This window comes from Coregonus lavaretus (assembly GCF_964263955.1).
Source record: "Coregonus lavaretus genome assembly, chromosome: 30".
NCBI classification, from domain to species: domain Eukaryota; kingdom Metazoa; phylum Chordata; class Actinopteri; order Salmoniformes; family Salmonidae; genus Coregonus; species Coregonus lavaretus.
The window spans coordinates 12,822,196-12,838,262 of NC_140017.1; the positions used below are offsets into that span (position 1 = coordinate 12,822,196).

General features: G+C 44.6%; 1 protein-coding gene across 2 annotated transcripts in view; it reads left to right on the plus strand.

Annotated features, from left to right (window-relative positions):
- LOC311105571 (uncharacterized protein) overlaps nt 1–16,067 on the plus strand; it is a 39,465-nt gene that overhangs the window by 10,938 nt on the left and 12,460 nt on the right. The window contains exon 1 of one of the 2 annotated variants that reach the window (XM_084147755.1): nt 8,990–9,208. The exons of the other annotated variant lie outside the window; for it this stretch is intronic. Within the exon in view, the coding sequence (XP_084003881.1) occupies nt 9,081–9,208 (128 nt within the window). The 5' untranslated portion in view covers nt 8,990–9,080. Of the gene's footprint in view, nt 1–8,989; nt 9,209–16,067 lie in introns of those variants that run through there. 2 annotated transcript variants of the gene reach the window in all.

The window sequence follows — 16,067 nt, forward strand, 5'->3', positions numbered from 1 at the left end:
AGTGACGCTCCCCATCCAACCTGACAGAGCTTGAGAGGATCTGCAGAGAAGAATGGGAGAATTTCCCCAAATACAGGTGTGCCAAGCTTGTATATACAGTGCCTTGCAAAAGTATTCATCCACCTTGGAGTTTTTCCTATTTTGTTGCATTTACAATCTGTAATTTAAATGGATTTTTATTTGGATTTCATGTAATGGACATACACAAAATAGTGAATGAAAAAAATAACTTGTTTAAAAAAATTCAAAACAATAAATAACGGAAAAGTGGTGTGTGCATATGTATTCACCCCCTTTGCTATGAAGCCCCTAAATAAGATCTGGTGCAACCAATTACCTTCAGAAGTCACATATTTAGTTAGATTGCACATAGGTGGACTATATTTAAGTGTCAACAAAGAGACCAAAGATAACCCTGAAGGGGCTGCAAAGCTCAATAGCGAAGTTTGGAGTATCTGTCCATAGGACCACTTTAAGCCGTACACTCCACAGAGCTGGGCTTTATGGAAGAGTGGCCAGAAAAAAGCCATTGCTTAAAGAAAAAAATAAGCAAACCCGTTTGGTGTTCGCCAAAAGGCATGTGGAAGACTCCCCAAACAAATGGAAGAAGGTACTCTGGTCAGATGAGACTAAAATTGAGCTTTTTGCCCATCAAGGAAAACGTTATGTCTGGTGCAAACCCAACACCTCTCATCACCCCAAGAACACCATCCCCACAGTGAAGCATGGTGGTGGCAGCATCATGCTGTGGGGATGTTTTTCATTGGCAGGGACTGGGAAACTGGTCAGAATTGAAGGAATGATGGATGGCGCTAAATACAGGGAAATTCTTGAGGGAAACCTGTTTCAGTCTTCCAGAGATTTGAGACTGGGACGGAGGTTCACCTTCCAGCAGGACAATGACCCTAAGCATACTGCTAAAACAACACTTGAATGGTTTAAGGGGAAACATTTAAAAGTGTGGGAATGGCATAGTCAAAGCCCAGACCTCAATCCAATTGAGAATCTGTGGTATGACTTAAAGATTGCTGTACACCAGTAGAACCCATCCAACTTGAAGGAGCTGGAGAACTTTTGCCTTGAATAATGGGCAAAAATCCCAGTGGCTAGATGTGCCAAGCTTATAGAGACATACCCCAAGAGACTTGCAGCTGTAATTGCTGCAAAAGGTGGCTCTACAAAGTATTGACTTTGGGGGGGTGAGTAGTTATGCACGCTCAAGTTCTGTTTTTTTGTCATTTCTTGTTTGTTTGACAATTAAAAAAATATTTTGCATCTTGAAAGTGGTAGGCATGTTGTGTAAATCAAATGATACAAACCCCTAAAACATCAATTTGAATTCCAGGTTGTAAGGCAACAAAATAGGAAAAATGCCAAGGGGGGTGAATACTTTCGCAAGTGCATTCGGAAAGTATTCAGACCCCTGGACTTTTTCCACATTTTGTTACGTTACAGCCTTATTCTAAAATTGATTAAATTGTTTTTTTCCCCTCATCAATCTACACACACTACCACATAATGACAAGCAAAAACAAGTTTGTAATTTTTTTGGCAAATGTATTAACAAAATAACTGATATCACATTAACGTAAGTATTCAGACCCTTTACTCAGTCCTTTCTTGAAGCACCTTTGGCAGCGATTTATAGCCTTGAGTCTTCTTGGGTATGACACTACAAGCAATCACAAAGCCCTGACCTTAATCCTATAGAACATTTGTGGGCAGAACTGAAAAAGCGTGTGTGAGCAAGGAGGCCTACAAACCTGACTCCGTTACACTAGCTCTGTCAGGAGGAATGGGCCAAAATTCACCCAACATATTGTGGGAAGCTTGTGGTAGGCTACCCAAAACATTTGACCCAAGTTAAACAATTTAAAGGCAATGCTACCAAATACTAATTGAGTGTATGTAAACTTCTGACCCACTGGGAATGTGATGAAATAAATAAAAGCTGAAATAAATCATTCTCTCTACTATTATTCTGACATTTCACATTCTTAAAATAAGGTGGTGATCCTAATTGACCTAAAACAGGGAATTTATACTAGGATTAAATGTCAGGAATTGTGAAAAACTGAGTTTAAATGTTGTTGGCTAAGGTGTATGTAAACGTCCGACTTAAACTGTGTGTTTACATACATACATACAGGTGTTTTTATTTGGCCCCTCAAGTTTACTGAGCAACAAAATTATGAAAATTATGATTTTAATTTTCATAATTTTGTTGCTCAGTAAACTTGAGGGGCCAAATAAAAACACCTCTGTGCCAAATTGGTTGGTGAACCCTGCTATAGGCTATTAGGACCTGGATATAGTACACATTGAATTGACAAACAAGGGCGTGTGTTTGTCTGGGTTTGAGTATCACTTCCCCTTGGCTTGGCCTAACGGCAAATATTGTTCTCGTCAGTAGCATTTCACCTGAACGCTCCATCATATGACCTTCATAAATTCGTAACGTCATCATGATAATGATATTACATAGCATTACTTGACAGAGCTGATTTGTTGTAACAAGACTAACTTTACCCAGTCATGGCAAACACCATTATTTTGGTTAGCTAGTTGGCTTGCATCAAGTCTGTTGTAATAACTTCTTAAATGGCTATTTAGCTATCATGGCTGTTAATTATGCTCTGTTCTCTTATGTTACTGTTATGACAGTGTTATGTACACGTAACCCTTGCAATGTAGGGTATTTTCTGTACATTGATTTAATTTGACTTAGTCTATTGAATTTAGCTAATTTAGTCATTTAGCAGACGCTCTTATCCAGAGCAACTTACAGTTAGTGAATGCATACGTGTGTGTGTGTGTGTGTGTGTGTGTGTGTGTGTGATATATATATATATATATATATATATATATATATATATATATATATATATATATATATATATATATATATATATATATATATATATATATATATATATATATATATATACACACACTTTATTTTCATTATTTTTTTCCATACTGGCCCCCAGTGGGAAACTAACCCACATCCCTGCCGGCCAAACCCTCCCCTACCTTGAACGACGCTGGACCAATTGTGCGCCGCCCATGGGTCTCCCGGTCGCGGCCGGCTGCGACAGAGCCTGGACTCGAACCAGGATCTCTAGTGGCCAATGCGCCACTCGGGAGTCAACTGCACTGGTAGGAGTCAGAGTTCTCCATACCAGTGCAGTTGGTTCTAGTTTGCAAACATACTGGGTCCACCACTGCAAACTTGTTTGGCTTCATGCCGAGAAGGAGCCAACGTGACATTATGTGCATTTGGCCAGCACCACCCCATAACAGAACATTTAATGCCCATTATGCTTTGCACTGACTTCACCATGCAACTCTGCACTCCAATGCTGCAGGACATGTGTGGTCAATTATCTATTAGGTAATACAATGGCGATGGTGAGGTAATTTCCCCCCGCCCTGCCCATTCAATGTCCTCTGTGAGAGTGTTCAGATCTTGGGCTATTTTGTCATTTGGCTCCCTCTTTTGCCAATTCCTCCCCCCAACTCCTTCTCATCCAACCCCCTTATTGTAACAGCCTGACCCCCTCGTTGGTTATGTAACAAGAAGCCCAAATTAACTGTTTATTACATACACCTCATAAGGATTCCAGTACTAGAAATACATTGAATCTAATTGGCTATCAGAAAAATAGAGGCATCGTTTCAGGGGGAAAGTTGTGCAGTACTCCATGTTCAACATTTTGCTCAGTCCTTACCAGTTATGGTTAGAGTGCCAATGTAATCTATTCTGTGCCACACACACACACACACACACACACACACACAAGAAAGACACGACAGCTGTTGGTCCCACGGCTCTGATTTAAGTGTAACATTCAGTAATACATTAATCTGTGTGACGTGGATGCACTGCGATGAATGTCAAGAACAGCATACTATATAGTACAGGCCTGCTTGATTGTCGTTAATAGTAAGGAGCAGGCTGTTGGACTGCAGGCCTATTGAGGGGGAGAAGGGATAGGCTAAAGGATGTTCAGGGTCCTTTCTGTGACCTTGTCTATCCATTGTTTTCAGTAGGCATTTCCTTTCAACTGCTTACTTCAATATGGCTCTGGTAAGATTTGAGTCGGTAGACACACACACGCACACTCTTATCTCGAAATTCATAATGTACCTGTATAGATATATATTTTATTTATTTATTGAGCATAGGCCTGTTTATTTCTGCAGCAGCACAAATTATAAGCAAGCTACACTATATATACAAAAGTATGTGGACACCCCTTCAAATTAGTGGATTCGGCTATTTCAGCCACGCCCGTTGCTGACAGGTGTATAAAATCGAGCACACACCCATGCAATCTCAATAGACAAACATTGGCAGTAGAATGGCCTTACTAAAGAGCTCAGTGACTTTCAACGTGGCACAGTCATAGGATACCACCTTTCCAACAAGTCAGTTCGTGAAATGTCTGCCCTGCTAGAGCTGCCCCGGTCAACTGTAAGTGCTGTTATTGTGAAGTGGAAAAGTCTAGGAGCAACAATGGCTCAACCGTGAAGTGATAGGTCACACAAGCTCACAGAACTGGACCGCAGAGTGCTGAAGTAAAAATCGTCTGTCCTCAGTTGCAACACCCACTACCGAGTTCCAAACTGCCTCTGGAAGCAACGTCAGCACAAGAACTGTTCGTCAGGAGCTTCATAAAATGGGTTTCCATGGCCGAGCAGCCGCACACATTCCTAAGATCACCATGTGCAATGCCAAGCGTCGGCTGGAGTGGTGTAAAGTTCGCCGCCATTGGACTCCGGAGCAGTGGAAACGCGTTCTCTGGAGTGATGAATCACGCTTCACAATTTGGCAGTCTGACGGACAAATCTGGGTTTGGCGGATGCCAGGAGAACGCTACCTTCCCCAATGCATAGTGCCAACTGTAAAGTTTGGAGAAATAACGGTCTGGGGCTGTTTTTCATGGTTTGGGCTAGGCCCCTTAGTTCCAGTGAAGGGAATTCTTAACGCTACAGCATACAATGACATTCTAGACGATTCTGTGGTTCTAACATTGTACAACAGTTTGGGGAAGGCCCTTTCTTGTTTCAGCATGACAATGCCCCCGTGCAAAAATCAAGGTCCATACAGAAATGGTTTGTCGAGATCAGTGTGGAAGAACTTAACTGGCCTGCACAGAGCCCTGACCTCAACCCCATCGAACACCTTTGGGATGAATTGGAACGCCGACTGCGAGCCCGGTCTAATCTCCCAACATCAGTGCCCGACCTCGCTAATGCTCTTGTGGTCGAATGGAAACAAGTCCCCGCAGCAATGTTCCAACATCTAGTGGAAATCCTTCCCAGAAGAGTGGAGGTTGTTATAGCAGCAAAGGGGGGACCAACTCCATATTAATGCCCATGATTTTGGAATGAGATGTTCGACGAGCAGGTGTCCACATACTTTTGGTCATGTAGTTACAGTGCCTCCTAAAGACATGATTGTTATTAAGTGTTAATCAAATGTTATGCTTCTGTGGCAGTACTGTTGATATTTAAACTAGGTAGCTAGCTACACACACACTCGATCGGTGACCACATCTCAAGCCATGCATGTTTGGATAATGGGTGTGAACAATCCCAGTACAGGGCAGACTTGGAAACAGGTGCAACCGGGCTCGCTCAAGCTCCGTACAGGGCAGACCAACAGGCACAACCAACGGACGGGGTGGCGAACTTGACGACGTCACAATTACTTGCGGGCAATGGGTTCAGAACAACAACGGCAAAAACTTTTAATAAAAAAACATAAATAAATGACCACCACCCAAAAGGGCGAGTGGGAGGGGCACAGGTTGACTCCCATCTGTGCACGTGCCTGCTGCTGCGCCTCAGATGTGGCTGGCAGAGCAGGTTATTCTGGATTTGGGTTAACCTGTGCTCAGTGTTCGCGCAGTCCCGTTACCGGTTGCGGGAAGGAAAGGAAATGGCAGACACAGCAGCCAGCTAGCTGTACATGCTGACTCAAACCCCGGGCCTGGAGTCATCATCTTTCATTACAGCCTGTTTCTCACACCTGTCTGTCAGGTGGGAACACCTCTCCTGGCTACCAACACCACCCTTCTAACCTCAACTGACGATGATTTTCCTGATCATATCACTGTTTTCCTTCTAATTTCTGCTGCCTTAATTGTCTCTTTTGTTTTTTAGCCCTTCACTTAGGTCCCAAGGTGCTCAGATCACAACCAAATAGGCTAAGTGGTAGGGAAAAAACACTAGCTTGACGGGGCATGCATTATCCTGCCTTGTAGCGTTTATGTCCAGGTCTGTTACTAGTGCTGCAGTTAGTGTAAGCTAAGTGTTCTGGCTGGTCTCATTTCAGACCCCATTTACTCCTCCAACTAGCTCCAGTGCAGCAGGCCTATAGGAAACAGCTGCTCACTGGATGTTAAGGGGTAACTTGGGGAGTACACAGAGACCCAGTGACTGACTGCTGCCTGCAACACTTGTGACCCTTTTCTGGTAACTCTCATTCAAAGAGAGCGAGAGAGCGACACAAGCCATTGCACAATCGGACCCGCGTGTTTACCCCACATGTCGCACCCTATTACCAGAGTCAAAACAAAACAATGTGATTTAGTAGTGGTCTAGCCTATTGAAAGACGTGCAAAACATTCTGTGCCACATAACTAGCACAGATGGTGATTTTAATGTGTGTTGGTTGGTTGAACGTTGGCTGCGATGATAACACAATGTGTGACTGGCTAAACCTCATGACCGGAGAGGAGGCTGAATGGAATGGAGAAGACCATGTGACGATGCCCTGTAACCGAAGACACCCAGGTATGTGTGAGTTTCTAGGTCTCATTCCCTGTCATGTTATTCGGAGGGCACCAGGAGTCAAGTGTTACACACACTTTGTAAACACTGAGTGTAACCTTGTCCCATGCCGTCGCTGCCAGCCTTCTCATCTCTTCTTTGGCCACTTAGGTTATAGAACTTTAGAGGGGAACTTGCATAGTAGTTGCCTGTTTGTGTGTACCGGCTGCCTGTGTGATGTAGTGTCTTGGGTAATGGTGGACCGTAGGGAATGGAAACCTCAATGGCGTGTTTTGACTAAGTGCCCTCTGAGCCCCTGTCGTCAGGTGTAATTGACCTCTGGCGTCTGACCTCTTCTACTCCAAGCTTCTGGCAGCACTACATTTGCATAATACATAATACAACCTACATACCTAGCTTCTCTGGAACCAAGGAAAAAGCCACGGGGGAGCATGTGAAAGTACATTGCCCGCCGCCATTGAAGCGTTCCAATATGAGTGAGACCAAATGAAGCTATAGCTTAGTTTTCAATGGACAATGGCCTGTTTATAAGGTGGACATTTAGCCATGTAGGCCTAGCCTATACAATGTTTGTTTTTGGCTCAAACGTACCAGGAAGGAAGTAAAGGACAGAGGAAGAGCTGTGTTCTCAGAACCGTCACCTTTGTTGTGTACACACATTACCGCTTTCATTCTTTATCCAAGGCCAGGTCGTCTTAAGTGAAATTCCAGGACTGGCTTCTCTTGGTTCGGAGACGAGGGACAATGGGGAACAGGAAGAGGAGACTGAGCTGTTGACTTTCTGGGGACTCATTGTAGAGCAGACCTTGAAAATACTGTTCGGTTACCTGCCTTGTTTGTACAGTAATAGTACAGCAACTTAGGAACATTTATGGACACCAACAGACACACTAAAATAGCTTCCATAGAGTCCGCTTTGTCACTTGGCTCTCATGATACTGTTGTGATCAATGGCGAAGGTCTGTACTCGCACTTGAGATCTGTGCTCCAATTTTAACGTCTCCCATTGACATTAATGAGTGATATATGCAAAAGTCCAAGTTTCACAAACTGTAAGTTGAATTAAGAAAAATAAGTACATTCTTGGTAATAACAATCCCTTAACTAGCTAGCCTTTATGACATTGGTTGCGTCTCAATTGTATTTCCTTGACTCATGTCCTCTCCTCCTTGCCGCCTCCTCAAAACACATTGGAAGAGAAGGTCCTAGAGGAGGAATCTGACCTTCTCCTCAATGTGTTTTGAAAAGGAAGTGAGGAGAGAGGACACGAGGAGACAAGGAAACACAAATGAGATTAATCTATTGTAGCCGAGTGGAGCCCAAATCCATCCAAATGATCTCACCCCCAGTGGAGTAGAACTAAGCTCAGTTGGGTTGCACTGCTTTATAGACCTCTCACTTTCCTATTTAAAAACGATATATCGCTTGCCAGTCTGATCCAGATAACAGGCCAACACATGAGTTTGTCCTTAGATAAGCATTACAAAAGATAATTTGAGACTTTTGTCAAGTTGCTGTCTGGGTGTACTCAGTAAGGTGAAGCAGTGTCCACGAGCACAGTCCCAAGGAGTGAGTTGTTGGTAAACACACAGCTGTCACAGAACATGTGGTTGCAATAGGTATGTCCAGGTCTATTAAGACACTTTATGTTGGTGTTTCCTTTATTTTGGTAGTTACCTGTATGTTCCTGCTGTACTTTTTACTCTTTATTTCAACACCTCCCTGTACTTGTTGGTCATCACATTATATGGCTGTCTTGCTCTTCCACAACCTTGTCGCTGCAGGAGTGCCCAATGTGTTGTCTCCTTGTCGCTCTCCCCTTGTCTTTCCATTGGGCCCTTCTAAGCACATGTCAGCAACTCCTCCCTCTCACGAGTTGAGTTTGTAGTGCCTGCCTGTGTCCTGTTTAGAAGTTTAAAAGATATTAAAGTAGGAGGACGGACACGAGTGCTCTTCATAGACAAATATTGATTATAGGTCGTTTGAAGGATCCTTCCGCAAGAATAATTCCGTACAGCGTTGCAATTAGAGGATACTGTACTTTGTTTCATAATTGTATGATAGGCTACACGTTTTTATTTTACAAACAGTATACTTTATTTTCTAGCTGCCTATTTTATAATGCCGCGAAGGAGATAGGTCGACATACATACTGTCAAATCTATCGGGTTCGTTGGACTAATCTGTGTTGACCATGGTCGCAGTGGAGTGAGCCATTACGAGGATATTTGGCGCCGCCGGTCTCATCAGCTATCGGTCTGCTGTTCCGTGGTCCAGTCATGACGCTCGGAAGTGTGTCCACCACTGGGAGCTCGGCAGAGGGCTGCTTCTGCTCCTACTGCGGAGCGAAGATGATGCGCTACTTCTCCGACAACGGAGTTGTGTCTCAGAACCAGATCAACCAACTGTGAGTTGTACATTTTTGCGACAAACATTTTTGTGGTTAAAATTTAAGAAAACATTTCCCCACTTAATAATTTCCCCACAGGATTAATTTTCCATGAAGTGGAAATGCGATGTTGAAGTATGTATGGCTACATTTCAGATGTATTTACTTTAGCTCAGTTGTCACTTGTCTCAGACGTTGCAACATTATTGTGAAGGAATCTGACACAATGTGACAGTCCATCCTGACTGCATGTATTTCCCAACAGTGATGTAACAGGATGTAAGTAATCTTGACAGGGCTTCCTCTCCTGGTTGAGAAATAATAGCACAGATGGCACAATGGGTTATCCTTAATTGCATGGCGCGAGATCTGAATCATCTACCTGGCTGTCTCCAAACTGGTCTGATGAATCCTGTCAGTCAGATATCCATATAAAGCAACAGTGTCTGCTCTATGAACTAAAGCCAGAGAATCAGCCTGCCAGTCTCACTTGACCCCCCCCCCCCCCATCAGGTGTATGGCTCTCCTCTGTGTCCTCTAAGCCTCTAAACTGCCTTCTCCAGGTGTATGGCTCTCCTCCTGTGTCCTCTAAGCCTCTAAACTGCCTTCTCCAGGTGTATGGCTCTCCTCTGTGTCCTCTAAGCCTCTAAACTGCCTTATCCAGGTGTATGGCTCTCCTCTGTGTCCTCTAAGCCTCTAAACTGCCTTATCCAGGTGTATGGCTCTCCTCTGTGTCCTCTAAGCCTCTAAACTGCCTTCTCCAGGTGTATGGCTCTCCTCCTGTGTCCTCTAAGCCTCTAAACTGCCTTCTCCAGGTGTATGGCTCTCCTCTGTGTCCTCTAAGCCTCTAAACTGCCTTCTCCAGGTGTATGGCTCTCCTCTGTGTCCTCTAAGCCTCTAAACTGACTTATCCAGGTGTATGGCAGTCCCTTTGATTTTCCGCTTCTTCAATATAAACAAAGAAAATATTACATCAAAATGAGTTATAGCTTATTATATTTTGGCTGATTGTTGTATTACGTGACCTGAGAAAATATTCTATAGCGTATCCATCCATGTTTTTGAGTTGAAGCTCTTTGTTCTGAAGCTTGCAGCCATTCTAACTAGGCTAATTGGCTGAGGTGTTCTTGGCCCTCTGTTTTCTACAGCGTGAGACCAGTCGTCAGGTCCAGGTGGCCGGCCAGAGACTGATTTGATAGCTGGCTTGTAGTACAGGTGTGATTAGAACTCACCCATTTAAAGGGAGTGCTTTGAATACTGAGAAATAACCTACCTGATGAAGGGTAGTTAGTGGGTTTTATTTGTCTGTGTTTTGATTGTTGGGTAGGAAGGCACTCAAGTAAGGGCACCTGTATTTCCAGGTGTAAGTTTAGTCAAGTTGTTAGTGTTAATATGTTGGAACTAACCTTGCTCCAGAGTTTTAGTCTAGGTCTACTGCGTGTTTCAGGGCTGTAGCAGTCCATCGGACTTGATCAGTGTTTTGGATGAACCAATGCGATATGCTTGAATCAAAAAGCCCATATCCTCGTTGTAAATACTGTACCATCAAAGCTGCAATGAAAACTTGTTATTTTTGATCACATAATCACATTCCCCTGTGACAAGAACTGGCTGTCCAGACCATGTTGGATGTTGCGCAACCCTGATGTTGCTCCCGACTGATTTTTGCGTTGATTTACCATTTTGCTCTGACGCGTGCTAAATGAAGACATGCAAATGTGTTGTCTGCTGTCCATGTACTCACTTTGCACTGGTTTCTATGACTACATGCGTAGTAGTACTACTTATTTGCTTATGGGGAGATTAGATATCATTGCTGATAGTGCGGGCCCTATGTGTAACATGGGTACTCCAGGAGTGGGTGTCTTGTATTTCCTCACTCACAAGTTCACTGTGTGTGTGTGACAAGGGCTGTTATCCTTATTATATGGCCTAGACTAGTTAGTCATTTGAATAGCCTAGACTTTGTCTTCATTTGAAACTCACCTACACGCACACTCTCTCTCGCTCTCTCTCTCACTGGCGCGCACAGGCACTTGTATGCCATAAACGGCACCAGATGTAAGAAAGCCAACTTCCTTGTTTTGGAGGAAAAATTTGGCCAGGTTTTAGTATGTTTTCTCTTAACCTTTTCAGGGTGGGGAAACAACCACCTATAGGCTATATGATGGCGTCATGGCCTCCTTTTGTTGACATCTCTGTCAAACCAACCGATCCAGAAAATCGATGGGTTTTGACAGTATTTTCATTTACAAACCGATTTTGTTGTTAGTGTGTAACCATTCTATAAATAGACAGAAGAATGCCTGTATGTCAGAAAAACTTTAATGTTTAACCATGGGCTGGGCTAATTGCAGGTTTACGGTGTTTGGCCACCAGCTGGAAACCTGAAATCTAAAGAGGCGTTGTCCCACTAATAATTTAGAACACTACCCCCCTTCAATGTACACCAAACACACGTGTGCTGCATTACTGTGATTCTGGGGGAAATCATTTGAATCTGACTCGCTTTAAGGGTGTGTGTAAAGATTGGCAGCCGTACAAGGAAGTCAGATTTAGGTTGTGTGTGTATGTGATGTGATTGTCTGTCATTAGTAATATCCATAAAATCGGAAAAACACTAAACAGAACGGGAGACATTGATGTTGGTAAGAGATGTTACATGTCTGGTTCATCAGCAGTCTAGTGAGACGTTACCATGACGGTGCTACTAATAGTGAATGAGGATGTGACAAATGTACCATTTTTCTATCCTTTAAACAATAAGAAAAATCATAAGTGACATGAATTCACAATTCAGATATGATCCTGCGTATGACCACTAGGGGGCAATGCAGTTCAATCTACCGCAGTCCTGGCTACTTACCAAACGGCGCGCACCTTACTGCTGTCCCCCACCCACTCAGAAACGATGGTAGTGAATGCCGTTTTAGGTTCTCTGCTGTGTGCCTCTCCTCCATGTTCACAGTTGCCAGTACATAGGACTTCATGTCCTACTTCTCATTAATGTGATGGCTCGTTGCAGTGATGTATGACAGCAATCCTACAATCTGTTGTTAACGCCACATATGGTGTTTGAAAGCTCGCGCTTTATACTTGCATAACAATCATTGTACAATTTCTCCATCCAGGCCGTTTTTCGACATGGCATCTTGTAGTCTTTGTTCTAGATATGCTATCAGGGCAGTGAAGACGACATCCTCTACCATTGACAATGGCTGCATATCAACTGCAATAATTTCTGGGATTTTTCTCACTGCTGCCAGAAACTAGTTGGGTCTCACGGTGACTCCCTTTCAGATGGTTAAGCATTGCACCTGTACTGCCACTGTAGCTCAATTCCACCTTGCAAAGTTTGCATTTATTTCATCACCTTTTCATTTAACTTTATCAAAGTATTGCCATACAGAACTTCGCTGCTGTCACTTCCCTGTCTCACTCTCTGCCATTTTTCCAACTGCTAACGACGATGACGTGCGGAGCGCTTTATAACCATGGCAAATCATTTGAAAGATGCATATCTCGTCCTAGGAACGTTACATCATTGTTGCATTAGGTATTTGTTGAATTTTTCCCTTTTTATGATGATGATCGCGACCTGTTAGTGGTAATTTTGTGATAAATGCACAGTTTTTCGGTTTGGGATTTTTTGTAAATGGTAACGATCCCAATGTTTTAAATGTTCACACCCCTAGTAGGGAATAGGGTGCCATTTGGGATACACACTTAGTTTTGATTTGATCGCAGGCTGCTTTCTAACATCTCAGCGTTGATGGAACTCCACCTTAATTCCGGCGGATTAGAGTTTGATGTAGGCGGTGGTAGATGGGGAATTTCCCCCTCTCCTCTCAGAATAGTCCTGAGGCCTTTAACTGAATGCCTCTGACCCTGTGATGCAGCCCTATGAGGAAGTTAGGTCTGTTTTACCAGAATTAGTCCCGAGCCTGACTGCACTTACTAGGAAACTGGGACTTGACTCCAACTCCAATCCAGCTCTAGAAACACTAACAGGTTGTCAGTGTATCTTTAGCCTTACCCTTTGTCTCTTTCCCTCTCTGTCTGCTTCTGGGTCTCTGTCTGCTTCTGGGTCTCTGTCTGCTTCTGGGTCTCTGTCTGCTTCTGGGTCTCTGTCTGCTTCTGGTTCTCTGTCTGCTTCTGGGTCTCTGTCTGCTTCTGGGTCTCTGTCTGCTTCTGGGTCTCTGTCTGCTTCTGGGTCTCTGTCTGCTTCTGGTTCTCTGTCTGCTTCTGGGTCTCTGTCTGCTTCTGGGTCTCTGTCTGCTTCTGGGTCTCTGTCTGCTTCTGGGTCTCTGTCTGCTTCTGGGTCTCTGTCTCTCTCTTGCTCTGTCTCTCTCCTGCTCTGTCTCTCTCTGTCTGTCTCTCTCTCTCTCCACTGTCTCTCTCTCTCTCCACTGTCTCTCTCTCTCTCCTCTGTCTCTCTCTCTCTCTCGCATAATTATCTCCCCTCGTCCGTTAGGCTACTCTTGCTCTGTATTTAAACATAGCTCGCTAATTCAAATCTCTGTGTGAATGCGTGCACCGGTCTCATTGCCTAATCTGTACCTCAGGAAGTGCTAGAATGCAGCCCTCCTTTCTTTCCCACCCTATCTTTCTGGCCTGAACTCATAGAGCCTTCAGCAGCGCCTGCCACGGCAGCCAGGCCTCTACAGCCTGGGCCTATATTTACCTCTCTCCTAGTTGGTGGGACTAATATGGGCAGGAACAGGGAGGGGAGGGGAGGGGGGGGGGGGGGGAGATCTCAGTCCCACACACACATCTTTCTGGGAGTAGGAGGAGAGTGGGGCGCTAGGCTGTCAGAGAAGGGCCCCTTACATAGTGATGATTGTGTCTGCACCCTAACCAGTACTGCCCTGTGCTGCATGCCAAAAGATGCCCACCTCTCCGCTTGTGGGAAGAGGTGCCCTTACATGTCTGTACAGTAAAATGTCAGCCAGGGCAAAATTCTGGAGTTTCGCCTCAGCCTCGGCCTCAATGCCCTCTCCTGCTGCCCATAGACATGAATCATGGCCAAAGTGGCTCTAGTCTAGAGTGGCTGTCTTTCTACCATTATACAGCCACACTTGTTATTTCCACTGTTAGGGGCTGCACTTATAGGGCTCTGTTCAAAAGTAGTGCACTATGTAGGGAATAGGGTGTCATTTGGACGGACACATAGTGGTGATTCAGAACACTCTAGCATAGTCAGAATAGTTCTGAAATATTTACCACGGACCGTGTATGAGTTTCAAACTATATTGGGGAAATGATCAGCAGCCTAATCAGTTGTTGAGGTGTGGATAATATTTCACATTAGAACCAGTTACGCAGAGTGGTCTAGCTAGCTAGTGGACAACAATACCCCCTTTTGTCTACTGATCCGACTGTTGGGGTTATCTTACACAGTAAAGATACACCTGAAGGAGAGCCATTTCATGTGCTTCATTTGAATGTGAATTACAGTGGCTGATCAAGGCCGTCTAGTCTATAGTTATTTGTAGTCATTTATAAGAGTACAATATATTTGTAGCAACAGTAAAGAGCCACTTGACAGTGATGTATGTCTGGCTACCTAGTTTTGGATTCCTACGCTGGCGGGAGGTGCAAAGCAAAGCTCTTCGCTAAGGGGTCAGTGTTGTATTACACTTGACATTGTGTGCTGCAGCTGCCTGCTGGAGCTCTGCACTGTCTGCTGCCTGCGGTGTTGTCTGATTCTGATAGCTACTCTTTGTTTTCAAGTGTCTCGTAGTGGAAAACACTAAGTGAATCCTTTCTCTCTTTCTCTCCCTCACACACACACACACTGTACACACCATGTGAGGTGCTGCTCACCTCCTCCTTCCTGCCCATGTGCTACACCCCATGCTTCAGACATGATTAGATACAGCTGTACAGGAGGGTAGAGAAGTTAGGATTGAAACACAGAGCGAGAGAGAGAGAGCGGTATGAAGAAAAGGCAAGGGAGAGGTATGAAGAAGGCGAGAGAGAGCTGGTGAAGTAGAAGGAGGAAACAGCTGGGTCAGGGGTGAGTGGGTCAGGATGGGAAATGAGCTCAACCCGGCCGAGTGTTTTCGCTCGCTCGCTCTGTTTGTTTTCTTTCTGCTTCTGGTCCAGGCGTGTCCCTCACTCCTCAGATTGCACAGCCTCTCTCAAGCACGTCACCCCCATGCTTCTGCTATTCGGCTCATCGTTGCACAGTTCCCCATCCTGTGTGTGTTTGTGAGGAAGGACAGGAGGACAAAGACAGACAGGCAGTACAGACTCTGTGCCTCCCAGTAAATCCACGGTGATTGGGGTTGTGTGGTGGAAATGAGGCTGACTGTGTGGATGTGGAGCAGTACTTAGGGCAGGGTTGTTACAGAAGGTTTAGCCTAGTAGCAGCTCTTCATCAAGACACACTTCACATGAGGGCCAATGAGGCACATTGTGTGTTTTGGTAGCCTAGGCCTATATCCTAGGTCAGTGTGCCACCGTGTGAGATTCTGTAGAGAATATGTTCTGTGCTGTGGAGATATAGGCTACACACACACACACACACACACACACACACACACACACACACACACACCATCTCCATCAGCTAGTAACTCCTGTAGATCGCGTGACCTCACCACTTGTTCTAGTGTGATGATGGTGTGCTGTGTACTATAGTTAATGTGATTATATGGAACCACAGAGAGGGGAGTGATCCCCTACATGAACTCCCACAGCGGGAGCTCTGCTCTCAGTCTGAGCCAGCTGTGCAGGGGAGGAGTGTGGGGGGCTCTAACCGACCCTCCGCTCTACCCCTAGCCTCCAGAGGGGAACATTGTGTTCTGTGTTGGAGTGCACGTGGCTCTGTCTGTGTTTATTACATATAGCTACACTGACTGAGTAGTAGCTG